Source organism: Scyliorhinus torazame, chromosome 18 (genome assembly GCF_047496885.1).
Source record: "Scyliorhinus torazame isolate Kashiwa2021f chromosome 18, sScyTor2.1, whole genome shotgun sequence".
Lineage (NCBI taxonomy): Eukaryota > Metazoa > Chordata > Chondrichthyes > Carcharhiniformes > Scyliorhinidae > Scyliorhinus > Scyliorhinus torazame.
This window is the reverse complement of record NC_092724.1, coordinates 73090304-73110982: the sequence shown is the minus strand read 5'-3', so window position 1 is coordinate 73110982 and position 20679 is coordinate 73090304. Positions and strand designations below refer to the sequence as shown.

Below are 20679 nucleotides of genomic sequence, written 5' to 3'. Positions count from 1 at the left end.
ACTGTGAGATGTGGCAGGTCGGGAAGCTTCCAGCGTCCCGGATGGCTTCATCTGCAGAAAGTGCACCCAACTGGAGCTCCTCACAGACCGCATGGTTCCGTTGGAGCAGCAGTTGGATGCACTTAGGAGCATGCAGGTGGCGGAAAGCGTCATAGATAGCAGTTATATAAATGTGGTCACACCAAAGGTTCAGGCAGAGAAATGGGTGACCACCAGAAAGGGCAGGCAGTCAGTGTAGGAATCCCCTGTGGTTGTCCCCCTCTCGAACAGGTATACCCCTTCGGATATGGTCGGGGGGGATAGCCTATCAGGGAAAAACAGCAGCCAGAGCAGTGGCATCACAGCTGGCTCTGATGTTCAGAAGGGAGGGTCAAAGCGCAGAAGAGCAATAGTAATAGGGGACTCCATAGTCAGGGGCACAGATAGGCGCTTCTGTGGATGTGAAAGAGACTCCAGGATGGTATGTTGCCTCCCTGGTGCCAGGGTCCAGGATGTCTCCGAACGGGTAGAGGGCATCCTGAAGGAGGAGGGCAAACAGGCAGACGTTGATGTACATATTGGTACTAACGACATAGGCAGGAAGGGGCATGAAGTCCTGCAGCAGGAGTTCAGGGAGCAAGGCAGAAAGTTAAAAGACAGGACCTCTAGGGTTGTAACCTCGGGATTACTCCCTGTGCCACATGCCAGTGAAGCTAGAAATAGGAAGATAGTGCAGCTAAACACGTGGCTAAACAGCTGGTGTAGAAGGGAGGGTTTCCGTTATCTGGACCACTGGGAGCTCTTCAGGGGCGCGTGTGACCTATATAAGGACGGGTTGCATCTAAACTGGAGAGGCATAAATATCCTGGCTGCGAGGTTTGCTAGTGTCACACGGGAGGGTTTAAACTAGTATGGCAGGGGGCTGGGCATGGGAGCAATAGGTCAGAAGGTGAGAGCATTGAGGGAGAACAAGGGAATAGGGCCAGTATGGCTCTGAGGCAGAGCAGACAGGGAGAAGTTGCTGAACACAGCAGGTCTGGTGGTCTGAAGTGCATATGTCTTAATGCAAGAAGTATTACGGGTAAGGCAGATGAACTTAGAGCTTGGATTAGTACTTGGAACTATAATGTTGTTGCCATTAGAGACCTGGTTGATTGAAGGGCAGGATTGGCAGCTAAACGTTCCAGGATTTAGATGTTTCAGGCGGGATAGAGGGGGATGTAAATGGGGTGGCGGAGTTGCGCTACTGATTAGGGAGAATATCAGAGCTGTACTACGGGAGGACACCTCAGAGGACAGTGAGGCTATATGGGTAGAGATCAGGAATAAGAAGGGTGCAGTCACAATGTTAGGGGTTTACTACAGGCTTCCCAACAGCCAGCGGGAGATAGAGGAACAGATAGGTAGACAGATTGTGGAAAAGAGTAAAAACAGGGTTGTTGTGATGGGAGACTTCAACTTCCCCAATATTGACTGGGACTCACTTAGTGCCAGGGGCTTAGACGGGGCAGAGTTTGTAAGGAGCATCCAGGAGGGCTTCTTAAAACAATATGTAGACAGTCCAACTAGGGAAGGGGCTGTACTGGACCTGGTATTGGGGAATGCGCCCGGCCAGGTGGTAGAAGTTTCAGTAGGGGAGCATTTCGGGAACAGTGACCACAATTCAGTAAGTTTTAAAGTGCTGGTGGACAAGGATAAGAGTGGTCCTAGGATGAATGTGCTAAATTGGGGGAAGGCTAATTATAACAATATTAGGTGGGAACTGAAGAACCTAGATTGGGGTGGATGTTCGAGGGTAAATCAACATCTGACATGTGGGAGGCTTTCAAGTGTCAGTTGAAAGGAATTCAGGACCGGCATGTTCCTGTGAGGAAGAAGGATAAATACGGCAATTTTCGGTAACCTTGGATAATGAGAGATATTGTAGGCCTCGTCAAAAAGAAAAAGGAGGCATTTGCCAGGACTAAAAGGCTGGGAACAGATGAAGCCTGTGTGGAATATAAGGAAAGTAGGAAGGAACTTAAGCAAGGAGTCAGGAGGGTTAGAAGGGGTCACGAAAAGTCATTGGCAAATAGGGTTAAGGAAAATCCCAAGGCTTTTTACACGTACATAAAAAGCAAGAGGGTAGCCAGGGAAAGGATTGGCCCACTGAAGGATAGGCAAGGGAATGTGTGTGGAGCCAGAGGAACTGGACGAGGTACTAAATGAATACTTTGCATCAGTATTCACCAAAGAGAAGGAATTGGTAGATGTTGAGTCTGGAGAAGGGTGTGGAGATAGCCTGGGTCACATTGAGATCCAAAAAGACGAGGTGTTGGAGATCTTGAAAAATATTAAGGTAGCTAAGTCCCCAGGGCCTGATGGGATCTACCCCAGAATACTGAAGGAGGCTAGAGAGGAAATTGCTGAGGCCTTGACAGAAATCTTTGGATCCTCACTGTCATCAGGGGATGTCCCGGAGGACTGGAGAATAGCCAATGTTGTTCCTCTGTAAAGAAGGGTAGCAAGGATAATCCAGGGAACTACAGGCCGGTGAGCCTTACGTCAGTGGTAGGGAAATTACTGGAGAGAATTCTTCGCGACAGGATCTACTCCCATTTGGAAGCAAATGGACGTATTAGTGAGAGGCAGCACGGTTTTGTGAAGGGGAGGTTGTGTCTGACTAAATTGATAGAGTTTTTCGAAGAGGTCACAAAGATGATTGATGCAGGTAGGGCAGTGGATGTTGTCTATACGGACTTCAGGAAGGCCTTTGACAAGGTCCCTCATGGTAGACTAGTACAAACGTTGAAGTCACACGGGATCAGGGGTGAGCTGGCAAGGTGGATACAGAACTGGCTAGGTCATAGAAGGCAGAGAGTAGCAATGGAAGGATGCTTTTCTAATTGGAGGGCTGTGACTAGTGGTGTTCCGCAGGGATCAGTGCTGGGACCTTTGCTGTTTGTAGTACATATAAATGATTTGGAGGAAAATGTAACTGGTCTGATTAGTAAGTTTGCAGAAGACACAAAGGTTGGTGGAATTGCGGATAGCGATGACGACTGTCAGAGGAGACAGCAGGGTTTAGATTGTTTGGAGACTTGGGCGGAGAGATGGCAGATCGAGTTTAATCCGGACAAATGTGAGGTAATGCATTTTGCAAGTTCTAATGCAGGTAGGAAATATACAGTGAATGGTAGAACCCTCAAGAGTATTGAAAGTCAGAGAGATCTAAGTATACAGGTCCACAGGTCACTGAAAGGGGCAACACAGGTGGAGAAGGTAGTCAAGAAGGCATACAGCATGCTTCCCTTCATTGGACGGGGCATTGAGTATAAGAATTGGCAAGTCATGTTGCAGCTGTATAGAACCTTCGTTAGGCCACACTTGGAGTATAGTGTTCAATTCTGGTCGCCACACTACCAAAAGGATGTGGAGGCTTTAGAGAGGGTGCAGAAGAGATTTACCAGAATGTTGCCTGGTATGGAGGGCATTAGCTATGAGGAGCGGTTGAATAAACTCGGTTTGTTCTCACTGGAACGGCGGAGGTTGAGGGGCGACCTGATAGAGGTCTACAAAATTATGAGGGTCATAGACAGAATGGATAGTCAGAGGCTTTTCCCCAGGGTAGAGGGGTCAATTACTAGGGGGCATAGGTTTAAGGTGCGAAGGGCAAGGTTTAGAGTAGATGTACGAGGCAAGTTTTTTTTACACAGAGGGTAGTGGGTGCCTGGAACTCGCTGCCGGAGGAGGTGGTGGAAGCAGAGACGATAGTGACATTTAAGGGGCATCTTGACAAATACATGAATAGAGGGATATGGACCCAGGAAGTGGAGAAGATTGTAGTTTAGTCGGGCAGCATGGTCAGCACGGGCTTGGAGGGCCAAAGGGCCTGTTCCTGTGCTGTACTTTTCTTTGTTCTTTGTTCTTCAGCAACATCATACACCCATCAAATCTTGAACAAACAAACCCTCCAGATGCACAGATATTCTCTCTGTGAAAGGGTGGAGAGTTGAACAAGGTCTTGGGTTAGAACATAGAACAATACAGCGCAGTACAGGCCCTTCGGCCCACGATGTTGCACCGAAACAAAAGCCATCTAACCTACACTATGCCATTATCATCCATATGTTTATCCAATAAACTTTTAAATGCCCTCAATGTTGGCGAGTTCACTACTGTAGCAGGTAGGGCATTCCACGGCCTCACTACTATTTGCGTAAAGAACCTACCTCTGACCTCTGTCCTATATCTATTACCCCTCAGTTTAAAGTTATGTCCCCTCGTGCCAGCCATTTCCATCCGCGGGAGAAGGCTCTCACTGTCCACCCTATCCAACCCCCTGATCATTTTGTATGCCTCTATTAAGTCTCCTCTTAACCTTCTTCTCTCCAACGAAAACAACCTCAAGTCCATCAGCCTTTCCTCATAAGATTTTCCCTCCATACCAGGCAACATCCAGGTAAATCTCCTCTGCACCCGCTCCAAAGCCTCCACGTCCTTCCTATAATGCGGTGACCAGAACTGTACGCAATACTCCAAATGCGGCCGTACCAGAGTTCTGTACAGCTGCAACATGACCTCCCGACTCCGGAACTCAATCCCTCTACCAATAAAGGCCAACACTCCATAGGCCTTCTTCACAACCCTATCAACCTGGGTGGCAACTTTCAGGGATCTATGTACATGGACACCTAGATCCCTCTGCTCATCCACACTTTCAAGAACTTTACCATTAGCCAAATATTCCGCATTCCTGTTATTCCTTCCAAAGTGAATCACCTCACACTTCTCTACATTAAACTCCATTTGCCACCTCTCAGCCCAGCTCTGCAGCTTATCTATATCCCTCTGTAACCTGCTACATCCTTCCACACTATCGACAACACCACCGACTTTAGTATCGTCTGCAAATTTACTCACCCACCCTTCTGCGCCTTCCTCTAGGTCATTGATAAAAATGACAAACAGCAACGGCCCCAGAACAGATCCTTGTGGTACTCCACTTGTGACTGTACTCCATTCTGAACATTTCCCATCAACCACCACCCTCTTGTCTTCTTTCAGCTAGCCAATTTCTGATCCACATCTCTAAATCACCCTCAATTCCCAGCCTCCGTATTTTTTGCAATAGCCTACCGTGGGGAACCTTATCAAACGCTTTGCTGAAATCCATATACACCACATCAACTGCTCTACCCTCATCTACCTGTTCAGTCACCTTCTCAAAGAACTCAATAAGGTTTGTGAGGCATGACCTACCCTTCACAAAGCCATGCTGACTATCCCTGATCATATTTTTCCTATCTAGATGATTATAAATCTTGTCTCTTATAATCCCCTCCAAGACTTTACCCACTACAGACGTGAGGCTCACCGGTCTATAGTTGCCGGGGTTGTCTCTGCTCCCCTTTTTGAACAAAGGGACCACATTTGCTGTCCTCCAGTCCTCTGGCACTATTCCTGTAGCCAATGATGACATAAAAATCAAAGCCAAAGGTCCAGCAATCTCTTCCCTGGCCTCCCAGAGAATCCTAGGATAAATTGTTGGATTCTGTTTGTGTGCTGGTGCAGAATTGGACGAGGTAGGGTATTGTGCATGTATATGTGTGTGCGTGTGTGTCTGTGAGAGAGAGCGAGGGAGAGAGAGAGCGAGGAAGAGAGAGAGCGAGTGAGAGAATTTGGGGAATTGGATGGGGTACAGGTGTGAGAGGGTGGGGAGTTGGCTGGGGTACAGGTGTGTGAGGGTGGGGAGGTGGCTGGGGTACAGCGTGTGTGTGGAGGGGGTGGGGAGGTGGCTGGGGTACAGGTGTGTGAGGGTGGGGAGTTGGCTGGGGTACAGGTGTGTGTGGAGGGGGTGGGGAGTTGGCTGGGGTACAGGTGTGTGTGGAGGGGGTGGGTGGTTGGCTGGGGTACAGGTGTGTGTGGGTGGGGAGTTGGCTGGGGTACAGGTGTGTGGGGAGAGTTGGCTGGGGTACAGGTGTGTGAGGGTGGGGAGTTGGCTGGGGTACAGGTGTGTGAGGGTGGGGATTTGGCTGGGGTACAGCGTGTGTGTGGAGGGGGTGGGGAGTTGGCTGGGGTACAGCGTGTGTGTGGAGGGGGTGGGGAGTTGGCTGGGGTACAGCGTGTGTGGAGGGGGTGGGGAGTTGGCTGGGGTACAGGTGTGTGTGGGTGGGGATTTGGCTGTGGTACAGCGTGTGTGTGGGTGGGGATTTGGCTGTGGTACAGCGTGTGTGTGGAGGGGGTGGGGAGTTGGCTGGGGTATAGAGTGTGTGTGAGTGTGTGTGAGTGTGAGTGTGTGTGAGTGTGAGTGTGTGTGAGTGTGAGTGTGTGTGAGTGTGAGTGTGAGTGTGAGTGTGAGTGTGAGTGTGAGTGTGTGAGTGTGAGTGTGAGTGTGTGTGTTTCACCACAGTGGCAGGCAGTTCACGTCGGAAAATTTCCAAATGGGCTGATTCCCCCCCCACCCCAAACTTTGGGCAGGAGACAGTTGGACCTGCCGAACAGGAAGCAGATCAGACCGGTGGAGGCACGGAGCTTGGCCTGGAGGCGGGCCCAAAAAAAGGGATGGCTGATCGGCAGGGGGGGGGGGGCAGGCAATGAGCCCCCCAACTAGGTTGATCACCTGGAATGTTCGAGGGTTAAATGGGCCGGTCAAGAGGGCACGTGTGTTCACGCTTCTTAGGGGACTGAAGGCGGACGTGGTAATGTTGCAGGAGACGTACCTTAGAGTAACTGACCAGATTAGATTGAGGAAATGCTGGGTCAGTCAGGTCTTTCACTCGGGACTAGAGGGGTCGCGATCCTGATCAATAAGCGGGTAGTGTTTGAGGCGGGTAGAATAGTCTCGGACGTGGGAGGTCGGTACATTATGGTCAGTGGGAAACTGGAGGGGGTGCAGGTGGTATTAGTAAATGTGTATGCGCCAAATTGGGAGGATGTGGAGTTTATAATGAGGATGCTGGGGAAGATACCGGACCTGGACTCGCACAGGTTGGTCATGGGAGGGGACTTCAACACAGTTATTGACCCTGGCTTGGACCGGTCAAGCTCAAAAACGGGCAGGGTGCCAGCAATGGCAAAGGAACTAAAAGGATCCATGGAGATTTGGGCAACCGAGGGTGAAGGAGTTCGCCTTCTACTCACACGTGCATAAAGTGTACTCCCGGATTGATTTCAGGAAGTGGGTGGTGGGGGAGGGGTCGGCATGGAGGCGGCTTCATGCAAGGGCACCAATCTGGGGGCGTTGGTAACTGCGCCTCTGCAGTTCCCGCCAGCACGGTACTCCACCAGCCCCTGAGAGTCTGGGGGCAATGGAAGAGACATGTGGGAGCAGAGGGAGCATCGGTCTGGTCCCCAATCTGTAATAATCACCGGTTTGCCCCAGGAAGTATGGATGGGGGGTTCCGGTTATGGTGGAGAATGGGGATTGAGAGGAGGGGGGTTATGTTCATAGAGGTGAGCTTTCTGAGTATGAGGGCGCTGGAGGAGAAGTTTGGGTTGGCGAGGGGAAACAAATTCAGGTATCTGCAGTAGGAGAAGGGAGCGTCTCGGACATTTACAAGGAACTTATGGGGTCGGAGGAGACGCAGACCGAGGAGCTGAAGCGCAAGTGGGAGGAGGAGCTGGGAGGAGAGGTAGAGGATGGTCTATGGCCGGACGCGTTGAGTAGAGTCAATGCGTCCGCAACATGTGCCAGGCTCAGCCTGATACAATTCAAGGTCGTTCATCGGGCTCACAGGACAGTGACCCGGATGAGCAGATTCTTTGGGGTGGAAGACAGGTGTGCAAAATGTGCGGGAGGACCAGCGAACCATGTCCACATGTTTTGGACATGAGCGAAGCTTAGGGGATTTTGGCAGGGGTTTGCAGATGTCATGTCCACGGTGTTAAAAACAAGGGTGGCACTGAGTCCAGAGGTGGCAATTATCGGGGTGGTGGAAGACCCGGGAATCCAGGAGGAGAAAGAGGCAGACGTTCTGGCCTTTGCTTCCCTGGTAGCCCGGAGACGGATACTATTAGCTTGGAAGGACTCAATGCCCCCGAAGCCGGAGACCTGGCTATCGGGCATGGCTAGCTTGCTCTGCTTGGAGAAAATCAAGTTTGCTTTGAGAGGGTCACTGTTAGGGTTCGCCCGGAGGTGGCAACTGTTCGTCGACTTCTTCGCGGAAAATTAATCGTCAGCAGAAGGGAGGGGGGGGGGGGGTTAGTTTAGCTTACAGTAGGGGGTTAATAAAGGTGGGACCTGTAAGGAAGGGAGACAACTTTTGCACTATGTTTATAGTTTCATGTACATTATTTATGTTGTTGTTGTTGCAACACCAGAAATACCTCAATAAAATGTTTATTAAAAAAATGGAAGCAGATCATCGACAGGCAAATACAGGGGGCAGGTGAGCGCCACATTGGGCTGGTTCGAAGGTGGGCCTTGGCTCTTTCGGGCTTTGTCCCAGTTGTATTAGAAGTGGTCCAGACCACTAACCTCACCTTTACACACTTTCATCTCCCAATCCAATCCTACGCCACTTCCATCCATGGTCCCTCTGTGCCCCCTCCCCCCCAGGATATACAATGTTCAGAACCAATGAGCCAGAGAATAACAATCACAAATATTGAAATGCTGAGGGAAGAAAAACACCCCATTGGAAACCTACTTAAAAAAGTAAACACTGCCACTTCTACGACCCTGTGAAAGTGTCAATCAGATAGGGCCATTATAGTAAGAGAAGCTTTACTCATTTCACACCTCTTAATCTTGTCCAAATAAATATATAGACATTAACAAAAGAGATCACATAAATGTATTATAACCTCAAAGATGTCAATCGAGCAAAGTAAATGCTCCATTTCAGTTTGCTCAAACAGACCCCGGCTGTGCTGATGCATTGGATTGGACCTCACCCAAGCATTCATAATGAATACCATTGGGAACTGTATCACCAGAAATGGCCAGACACCCGCTTCTCCATCTGTGCTCATTATGATATTTCAAACACAGGGCCTCTATTAGGACAAGTGCAGCAGATGCAGGAAGTGCACCACCCCCTGAAGTTCCCCTCCAAGTCACACAATATCCTGACCTGGAACCATATCACCATTCCTTCATTGCCACTGGGTCAAACACTTGAAATTACCTCTCTACTACAACTGTGAATATACCCAAACCAAATGGTTCAAGGCAGCTTGTCAAGGGCAATTAAGGATGGGTAACAAATGCTGGCCTAGCCAAGACTCGTGAAGGAATTAAAAACCCAGAACAATTGTCATTGCAAGTGATTTAGTGAAAGCAGCAACATTAGTGACACGACACTCGCTACTTAAAGATCATGGACTGAATTCTCCGCCATCGGGATTCTCCGTTTTGCCGGCAGCCCGAGTGTTTCCCGACGGCGTGGGACTGCCCTACAATGGGAAACCCCCATTGACCAGCTGGTGAAATGGAGAATTCCGACTGCGTGCCGCACCAAAAATCTAGTACGGTGGGACAGAGAAACCTGCCCCATGTCAGTCCGCTCCTCAAAGTCATTACATAGCAGCAGCCAAGCAGTTAGTAACATAGAATTATAAACGGAGCTCAGTTTATGGAATGTTATGGGTGACAAGACAGCAAGGCTGGCAGTAACAAAAGGAAACTACCTCAATGTTGATGTCATCAGAAGCCTCGATACCAGCATACTGAAGTTGAAAACAAAACTTGCATCAGGAATTTGAAGAGATGTCATGATAATAAAACAAACACCTGTTGCCTGACTTCACTTTCACAATTCTCTTTCCTGACTGATTTATCGGAGAATTGTCTGTCAGGCCTGTTGATATTCTGTAGTCTCATTGAGATCATCACATAGTCGGCAGCCTCTGCTGCTCTGTAGGCGCACAGCACCATTCAATCTAGCCTGTTGGGCTTTACAGTTCAAAAAGATCAGCACTAAGTCATAATGTAGGCCCATTTTACTTTTGAGAGAGACAAATTTAAAAAAGAAAGGATGGAGAAGGGACGCCGTGGTCTCCCCCCATTCTTCCTTTTCCAAAGACAGATCTCAGAAGGCTAAAGATATCAACAGCCCAGTGATTCCTATCTGAGGAGCGATTCTTCACAAACGAGGCTACCATTGATATGAAACATTTTAAATCAAGCACAATATTCACCTATATTTCCCAATTAGGAGTAGGATAATTGATTGTGATCTGGTCAATGAAAATAAAGGAATGTCAGACATAGTGAATAATTAAGTTACATCAGGCAGCACGGTGGCGCAGTGGTTAGCATTGTTGCCTCACGGCGCTGAGGTCCCAGGTTCGATCTGGCTCTGGGTCACTGTCCGTGTGAAGTTTGCACATTCTCCCCGTGTTTGCGTGGGTTTCGCCCCCACAACCCAAAGATGTGCAGGCAAGGTGGATTGCCACGCTAAAATTGCCCCTTAATTGGAAAAAATGGATTGGGTATTCTAAATTTATAAAAAACAAATTAAGTTACATCAGTATTTACATCATGAGCCAGAATGGGAATTGCAGAGGCACTGGCCGTAATCTTCCAGTCTTCTTCAGATTCAGGAAAGATGACAAAACTGGAGAATTTCAAATGTTACACCCTTGTTCAAAAAGATTGTAAAGATATCCCTAGCAATTACAAGTCAGTTTAACATCAGAAGTGGGCAAGGTACAAGAAACAATTATTCGGGATAGAGTTAGTAGTTACATAGAAAAACATGGGTTGATTAGAAAGAGCCAGCATGGATTTCTAAAGGAAAAATCATGTTTAACTAACTTGATGCCATTTTTTGAGGAGGTAGCAAAAAGGGTCGATGAGGGTAATGCTGTTGATGTGGTGTACTTGGACTTTCTAAAGACATTCGACACAGTGCCACACAACAGTCTTGTGAGAAAAGTTCATGGAATAAAAGAGACCATAACAGCGTGGATACAATATTGGCTGAATAATAGGATTCAGAGAGTAATGGTCAATGAATATTTTTAGGAAGGAAGGCTTGTAGGTGGTATTCCCCAGGGTTCGGTATTGGAACCTTTGCTTTTCCTGATATATATTAATGATCTAGATCTTGGTGTGAGGGAGGGAATTTCAAAGTTTGCAGATGAAACAAAACGTGTAAACTGTAAAGAGGACAATGTGGAACTTCAAAAGGACAAAGACAAGTTGGTAGAGTGGGCAGATAGGTAGTAGATCCGCCACGGGGGATACAGGATAGAGTAGTTTCCAGTATCTGGGTGGGAGAGGGGAAGGTATCGGATATTTACCAGGAGCTTTCGGAGGTGGAGGAGCTTAAGGGCAAGTGGGAGGTCGAGCTAGGAGGAGAGATAGAGGCAGGTCTATGGGCGGATGCCCTAAGCAGGGTTAATACCGCCTCATCATGCGCCAGGCTTAGCCTGATACAATTTAAGGTAGTGCACCGGGCACACATGACAGCAGCTAGGATGAGCAAGTTCTTCAGGGTAGGGGATAGGTGTGCGAGGTGCGCGGGAAGCCCAGCAAATCATGTCCACATGTTTTGGGCATGCCCGAATCGTAAGAGGGTTTTGGCAGGATTTTGGCAATGTCCACGGTACTAAAAAGAGGGATAAGAGAGAAGAGGGATAAGAGATTTGATTGAGATGTTCAAAATCATGAGGGGGCTGGACAGAGTCGATGGGGAAAAACAGTTCCCGCTTGTAAAAGGGTCGATAACGAGAGGGCACAGATTTAAAGTGGTTGGGAAAAGATGCAAATATGATGTGATCAAAAACGTTTTCGCACCATGAGTGACTCGGGTCTGGAATGTACTGACTGGAAGTGTGGTGGAGGCAGGTTCAATCGAGGCATTCAAGACGGCATTCAATGATCATTTGAATAGAAACAATGTGCAGTGATACGGGGAAAAGGCAGGGGAATGGGCCAAATGGTCTCCTTCTGCACCGTAACATTCTGTAATCCCAATGGAACACATATTGAATCAGGTTCGGAGACTCACTAAAATCAATGTGAACAAAAGAACAGAAATGAAGGAATGAATCTTCCTAAAGATGACAAATCTCCAGAACCAGGTACTTTCCATCCCAGTGTTTTACAGGATGTCAGTGAGAATGTTGCAGCTCCCTAACTATAATCTTCCAAAGTTCCCTCCATTCAGGAACTGTTCCTTTCGATCGGAAATTTGAGCATCTGACTCTGCTATTTAAGAAAGGTGAGAGAGGGAAACCAGGGAATGAATAACCAGTCAGTGTAACATTTGTAGTTGGAAAATGACTAGAGTCTAGAATTAGGGATCAAGTGACTAAATGTTGAAAATATTCGGCTGACTGCAAACACCTTTGTAAAGGGTTGGTCGTGCCTGACAAATCAGATGGATTTTCTTTGAAGAGGTGACTGAAGTCACGCTCAGGGGAATGTCTATGGGGGTTAACAACTTCCAGAAGGCATTTGATCAAGTCCCTCATAAGAGACTGAAGCCAATGGAATTGAAGGTAAGTGTCCCTGGTGAGGAGACTAGATACACAGCAAGAGACAGACAGTAGGGACATTGGACAAGTACCCTAACTGACTGGATATGACTAATAATAGCATCCCTCAAGGATCTGTGTTAAGGTCTCAATTGTTCAATGTATTTATTAACCCAGGGATAGAAAGGTAAAGATCCAAATTTGTCAATACACAAAGATATGTTGTAATAATCAAATTATATTGATAGATCAATAGAATAGGCACAAACTGGCACATAGATTTTGTCAGGTGGATGTACCTTTAAGAAATGGATGTTTATCAAATAGCTGCAGTGATGTCAGTGTGTGGGTGGAGCTGGGCTGTCTTTCACTTTTGTTTTGAGCTGTAAAGCTGCTTTGTGGCTCTGTTTTTGGTTTCAGAGTTGGAGAGCTGCATTCAAAGCAAGCAGATGTGTAATGATCTCTCTCTCTACAATGAATGTCTCCATATCACTTGATGATTTCAAAGTAAAAGCTATTTCTGTAGAGATTTTAAACCTGCTGTCTTTGTTTTAAAAGAGCTTAACTTATGGATGTTGCTAGGAAAGGTATTAAGGGTTATCTATAGAGTATTGTATCTGTGGGGTTACGTGTGTTTGTGGTTGATAAGATGTTTAGTGTGTTTATAAAATGTTAACTGGGTTCATAGAATAAACATTGTTTTGTTTTAAAAATACTTAAGGTCTCTGTTGCTTAATACCTGGAGAGTGGACCCTTGTGCTCCCCATAACCAAAATCTATTAAAAGTCATGGGTCAGGTGAACTCCATGATATACTTTGGAGTTTTCTAAAACCCTGGCCCATAACAATTTCAATGTGATGTAATCTACTTTGGACCGAACAAGGTACTTTCAAAAAGGGTGAAAAACTAGTAATTGTGGAGGTCTAATGGGATTTCAAGGCCCATGTATATAGTTCATTAAAATGTCATGAATAGCTAAATTAAATAATCAAAATGGTCAGACTACACCTGGGAAAGATAGACTGGTCTTGGAGAGAGTGAAATGCAGATTTACTAGGACGTTACCTGCAATCTTAAGGGCTAAATTACAAGGAGAGATTATACAAACTAGGTTGTATTCCTTGGTATTTAGAAGATTAAGGGGTGGTATGATGCATGTTTTCAAGATAGTGTGGCGCACAAAGACTCCGTGAGACAAATAGAGTGAAGTCGATGAGGCTTTATTAAGCGTGTCTGTTCCCCAGCAGCCCGATAGTAAACTGGCCTGCGGGGGAAGGCACCGGCTTCTTATACTTCGCCTTCAGGGCGGAGTATGAGGTCAACGGCCAACCAGGACCCGGGATCTGTCAGCCAATGACATTAGGGCTTCCAGTCCCACATGACCCCCAATACATACTACCACAGATAGGAAGGAAGACATTTTCGGTAGATGGAGAGAAACGATTTCTGATGGATGGGAGTCTATGAGATCATAATCTAAACGTTAGAGCCAGACTTTTCAGGAGGTAAATTCAGAAGCACTTCTTCACACACAGAGGGGCAGGAGTTTGGAACTTTCTTCTGCAAAAGGCAAATGTTGTGAGATCAATCGGTAATTTGACATATCAGATTGATAGATTTTTGTCAAAGATATTAAGGGATATGGAGTAAAAGCGGGTATATGGAGTTAGATCATCGAGCAACCATGGTCTCATTGAAAGGTTGAACAGAATCAAAGGACTGGATAGCCTACTCCAGTTTTTAAAGTTGAAAAACTTCAGACTTGGAGTGATGCAGAAAAGACAGTGTTGGCATTAAATACCTCTTCACCATCACCCGTTACTTCTAGTTAAAGGAACGGAAGTGATTGAGACCGTAACTCCAATCACAGTTTGCTTTACCATATGACTCAACATTTATTGATGTTAGAAAGTATGTTTCTAGCTGTTCCGTCAAATATAGATCATGAACTCACAACCCAAAGATGTGTAGCGTAGGTGGATTGGCCATGCTAAATTAAATTCAATAAACAAATTCAATCTAATCCCTTAATTGGAATTTTTTAAACAATGTAGATTGTGAAGCCCTTTTCAGCTTGGAATATCTGCATGTATTTGTTCTTAAACTTTCAACTTACAGAAGAGTCGTCCTTTCTCTCCCATGGTATCCCTTTGTGCTTTTCCTGGTTCTGAACCATTTCTGGGAGGCCTTTGGCTTGGTCACCATCTGAAGCCCGAGTTCTTGAAGGCTGTCCAGGAAACTTCAGACTTAAGGTGGAATTTGGGCTTTCTGGTGTGGAGGCTCTGGCTGCAGAGAGGTTAAAATATCTCCTTCAGCAAAAATACGCCCCATGGAAATAACCACATATAAAATACACACCCAACATGGGTTCACAGTCAATACACAAACACACTTCCCCAAAACAGGTACACACCCAAAACACAAACACACAACCAATACAGGTACACATCATAACACAAAACACACACATACCCAACACAGTACACATCAATAGACAAACACACAAACCCCCAACACAGGTACACACCCAATACACAAACACACGACCAATACAGGTACACACCAATACACAAACATACTTCCCAACACAGGTACACACCCAATACACAAACATACTTCCCAACACAGGTACACACCCAATACACAAACACACAACCAATACAGGTGCACACCAATACACAAAACACATACATACCCAACACAGGTACACATCAATACACAAAACACATACATACCCAACACAGGTACACACAAATACACAAAACACATACATACCCAACACAGGTACACACCAATACACACAAAACACACACACACACCAATACACTAAAAACACACCCACCACAGGTACACACCGATACATACAAAACACACATACACCCAACACAGGTACACACCAAGACACAAAATACACACCGAACACAGGTACACATCAATACATAAAACACACACCCCAACACAGGCACACACCAATACAGAAACGCACCGCAGACCTCTCCCTCGTCATACTCGCGCACACATACACCAACACACATGGCAGGATTTTCAATTTCCATCAGGTCTGAATTGGGTGCGGGCACAATTTTAGAATTGTGCACCCTGAGGTGGTCCCTAGAATCCAACACCCAGTGTTTGCAGCATGGTTTTAGGGTGGGTGGGGAGGAATGGGAACTTGCTCAACTCCAATTAACGGCTTATCGACTGGTTAACAGAACAGGGAATGAAGATTTCCTGTTCTTTCTGATGTACATTAGTGTCCAGTTGTTAGATTCACTGCAGGCAGATCTGGAAGTTTGTTTTAAATAGATACAAAGTGCCAGTCCATAGGGCACACTGCACCGAGCCGCGTGCATTATCCTTATTTCAGCTGCATGATCTCAACACTGCTGCTCCTCAGAAACAATCCGCTCCATTATCACGGCCGTCTGCCAGCATCGCGGCCGTCTGCCAGCATCGCGGCCGTCTGCCAGCATCGCGGCCGTCTGCCAGCATCGCGGCCGTCACCCAGCATCACTGTGTGGGGCTGTGGCAGTGCTATATTCATGTTCGCCTTTTAACAATCGTCAACAAACACAACATCTCAGAGTAAAGGGAATACTTTATTATTAATCCAGTGTTGACCTGAGCTATGACTGGGAGATTGAAGGTGAGGGCGAGGAGGTGGGAATTGAGGTCTGTTGATGGTGGTGTGGATGGTAATTGGGTCCCGGTGATGGTATCATGGGGAGAGGTTGTTTGGGTTGGGATGCAGCTGCATGTTGAACCTTCTCAGGCCTGGGACAAAGAGGTAGGTGTAAACACAGTCTCCTCCAACCACCAAGCCGTCACCTTGATTAAATTGTCTGGGATAAAACAGGAAATGGGTGGTTTGGAAGGGGAATTGGGTTGGGAAACAGATTTTTCGAATTTAACCCGGCATTCAACCCAAACCCACCCACTCCGTTTTCTCATTTTCAATGCGGCTGTTTATCGCCACCCAGACTCACGCTTGCATTCCCCAATTCCAGATTGTAACCACTGCTCCCATTTTCTCAGTGCTGCAAACGATTCTGCTGTTTGTATTTTCAGTACCCCGAGAGTTAGCTTCGGTTTGTTTTAATGTCCCAGGACCATCACGTGCACCATGAGAATTTTAATCTCTTTACCAATCACCCTATCGCAGAACTTTCCTGTTGCCCTCCACCCCACCACCATCCGGGATGTGGGAGTGAGAGAGTGTGGCAATGAGTGCGGGAGGGCAGGGGACTGCAGGGGGGGTGGGTGACAGGGAGGGCGGGGCCTCACTGCCAGGGGGGCTCCGGGGACTGACTGCCAGAGAACGAGGGACTGCGAAGGGGGCAGGTTCTTAAGTTTACGAGCAGAATCAGGTCATTTGGCCCATCAAATCTGCTCCGCGATTCGATCATGGTTGATTTCATCCTCCGTCCTGCCCATTCTCCCTAACCCCTCAACCCATTACCAATTAAAAATCTGTCTAACTCCTCTTTACCGACTGCCCCAGCATCTACTGCACTCTGGGGTAGCAAATAATTGTGATTGAATCAAGAAAAAAGCTAAGGTAAAGATATGCAAATACCTAACATGGTGGAGAAATTTGATTTTCCACAAATATAAATGTAGCCTTTCATAGTCAGTGTTTTTTTTTTGTTACAATGCAATTAATAAATCAGTTACACCTCAATCAACAAGACTAAACTGGGGTTGTGTTGGGGGGAGGGGTTTCTATGGTGTCATTATTTTTTATTTAAAAATTTTTTTTTTTTTTTTTTTTTAAAACATTGGGGCGGGCCTCCTTTTAAAAAGAGTGCTCTGATCTTTTGAGAGTTAAAGTTGCTGGTAGGCCTGGCTCTGACTACATCGGATTTTCCGCCTGTAGAATCACTAACAGCAACCTCTGGATTTCCATCATGGTCTCCAGAAGCTGCTGGCAGTTTCAGCACAGTAACGGCATGAACTCTGGCAGTTTCAGCATCCCGTGGCGGTTCCAGCCCAATACACTCACTTGAAGAATGGACCGGTTTCCGAGCCCGGAGTTCCTCTTCCCGACGTTGTTCTTCCTCAATTTCCCGCTCAATCAGGGAGGTGGTCTGGCGCTTCAATGGTCGCAGGATGAAGGGTCCTTCATCGTGGGCTGGCCGGCCTTCTACCCGCCTCGTCGCCATGCTCCATGTGGCAGGGTCTGGCTTTGAACTACTTTTACTAAACAGCTGATAGTCTGGGCTTTCCCGCAAGATTACTTTACATTCTGCCGCATTCACTTGGATTGTGTTTCTTTGTTCTGGAATGTTGCCCACATCAAGAGGTCCCTGTGAAGCAGAACTGGCTACCTTTGGATGCCTGCTCTGCTGTGGTACAACTGGCACATCATCTACCTGCTGTTCAAAAACCTTTTTGCGTTTTTCCACTTCCTCTGGAATCCCTTTGTCATACAGACCCTTAACTTTACCTTCTTGTCTCAACTTCTCTTCCCTCTTTGAATCCATTTCAATTTCCCTCTGAACAAAAAAGACCATTCGGTTTTTGTCTTTTGATTTTGAGAAAGAAGATGTTGGAGGGAGTTGAGATAATAGCGGCTTGGTCTTAATTTGCACCATTTCCTCCGAACATCCCAACTTCCTAATTCCTCGCTCCTTGCGAAGGCACTCTTCCCTTTCCATTGCTAATCGGATTTCCTTCTCAATGGGAGTTTCAAACATAGTTTTCTGGTCAGAGGATTCAAGAGTGTCGCCGTTATCAGTCCCAACATTCAGCATCTCACTTGATGCTCCACCATCACTTGTATACCCGTAATTGTAGTCATTGCACATCTCCCCCAACCCAGAATCAAGGTCGTCGATTGAGGAGTACACAGCAAGATTCCGCCGGGTCTCAACAAACATTTCACCATCACCATTTTCCACAGTCGGAACCTTTTCAGCAATGAAGATGTTCTTACTTTTAGTGGAATGCTCCTCTGCATTCCCCTTCTCTTCATCGGGTATGCAATTAACTGTAACAACCTTTAGAGCGACCATTGGATTTGTGTCCAAAGCACCGCTGCCCTTGTAGGGAAGAGACTTACTTGATTCAGACAGTCTGGAAGATTGGTTCAAGGCCTTGTATGGTTGGGCAGGGTGCCTTGGACTCCTAGGGGCTTCTTGCTGTGACTTTTCCATCTCCAGGAACTGTTGCCGAGCAACACTGAAGTTTATTTGTTCGGTGCTGATGCCTTCAGGATGAGCGACGGAGGATTCGTTAGGAAAAGGGAACAAATTGGCTTCTATCCCGGACATCTGAGTTTCATCTTCTTTCGGTGTGGAATCTACAAGCGATAGTTTCTCCTCTGTGTCTAATTGCTCTGCTGACCCCCAGCGCTCAGCAATGGTGGCATTCTTCTTCATTGCTTGATTTCTAATTACCTGCCTCCTCTCTTTTTCAAGCATTTCCTCATCGGTTGTTCCTTTAATGATTACTGTCTGGTTACCTTCCTCCTCATCAGAAAAAAGTCTTGTTGGCTTTTTCTCAGCGTGGTAGGTTCGAAGGTCAAAGTTCGCTTCTCTCTTTATGGTGGTTAATGTTGAGGAGGGGGTCCACCCTTCCTCCTGTTCCGCCTCGGAGAAAACCGTAGCTCTGGACCCCCCATTTACTGAAATATCCAGATCATCAGTGTCTGAGTACGGAATGACAGAAACCTTCTTTGCATGAATTAGAACATCGTTGCTACAATTAATCCCAGGTGTAGGAGTGATGGACGCAAAAGATTCTGAATCTATCAGTGTGATTGGATTGTGAGAGAGTCTTCCATTTTCCAGATTTGGAGGTGAACATTCAAGAATGACAAAAGGCCCATTCTTGATGGTGCAGTCATTTCTCTCAGTTCCCTCCATTTGTCCCAGTGAACCCGCAGTGTCAGTATGTGTATGGGGGTCTTCGGGGGAAACAGATTTCTTCTCCTCTCCCCCCTTCAGCACACACTCATTCTCTTTCTGTTCATCCAGCCAATTGCTGGATCCTGGGGGGGTCTCCCTTGTATCTTTGGAAGGAACTTGGTCTTGCTCCGAATCCTTGCTCTGCACAAGTTTACTTTCTGGATCTTCTACTGGCTGAATATCAGAGTTTAGCAGTCTCCCATGCACTGGATCCTTGGAGACTGTGGCACTTGGCTGAGACTCCACCTTGTTCACCACAGACGCCTCTACTGGAATCCCCAAAGTCGGTGGCTTCTATTAAAGACAAAAATAATATTTCACATTGAGGCGCCACACAGTGACTGAGAGAGAGCCTTATTCATAGCACTGAATCAGGGAGGAGTGTTCATCATCACAGTACATACGAACAGTGGAACAGTAGCATACAATCTGGACTAGTTACAATTAAACATGTATTAGGTAGCTGCTCTCAAGTGCAGAACATAATTTCCATGGTGATACCATCTAATATTAGGAGTTAAATTACCAAGAGTACATGTGACTGGAAGAACTTCACCTCTCCAGAATGGAGTACACCAACAGTGTATAGGACCGGTCAGGAACAGGAGGAGGGGAAATCTCCTCTCAGTCCTGTAACAGCAGGAAAGCTCTGGAGTTGCAGCAAAGCTCTGGATTAGATCATGACTCAGTGCTGAGAGACAGGTTAACAGGCATCCTGCAATTTCCAGAGAGAAATATATTTGTGTGTGCGTGTACCCATGTGTGCGTGTACCCGTGTGAGTGTACCAGTGTGCATGCACCCATGTGCGTGTGCGCGCATACCCATGTGCGTGTGCGCACATACCAGTGTACGTGCATACCAGTGTGTGCGCGCACGCGCATACCCGTGTGCGCGTGCGCATACCCATGCGTGTGCGTATACCCATGCGTGCGTATACCCATGCGTGCGTATACCCATGCGTGCGTATACCCATGCGTGCGTATACCCATGCGTGCGTATACCCATGCGTGCGTATACCCATGCGTGCGTATACCCATGCGTGCGTATACCCATGTACCAGTGTGTGTATACCCATGTATGTGTGTGTGCGTGTGTCTGTATACTCGTGTAAGCATACAAATGTGCATCTCCATGTACCTGATATGCAATGGCAAGTCCTGCCAACACTCACAGCTAATACTGACATTGGGCCCACATAGCAACTCACTGCCGCCCACTTTCTGGAACTTTCCTAACTGGAACTCTTTTACATCATACATATGATCACTCGCCTTACTGACGGGAACTCCGGACCTCTGCAATCGCAGCAGCTCAAAGCCTCAAAAAGCACACCATCTCAGTCTGCTGTTGCCTAAGCCAGCACCTCCTTGAGCCCAACACCC

At 46.9% G+C, this 20679-nt stretch overlaps 1 protein-coding gene across 2 annotated transcripts in view; it reads right to left on the bottom strand.

Moving 5' to 3' along the window:
- Positions 1–20679, bottom strand: part of LOC140395298 (PALM2-AKAP2 fusion protein-like) — a 266837-nt gene that overhangs the window by 7184 nt on the left and 238974 nt on the right. Inside the window, exons 3-5 of one of the 2 annotated variants that reach the window (XM_072482894.1) lie at positions 17391–19590; positions 14505–14674; positions 9592–9630 (exon numbers count right to left, since the gene is read on the bottom strand). In XM_072482894.1, coding sequence (XP_072338995.1) covers positions 9592–9630; positions 14505–14674; positions 17391–19590 — 2409 coding nt within the window. The remainder of the gene's footprint in view (positions 1–9591; positions 9631–14504; positions 14675–17390; positions 19591–20679) is intronic. The other variant, XM_072482895.1, reaches the window with a different exon arrangement.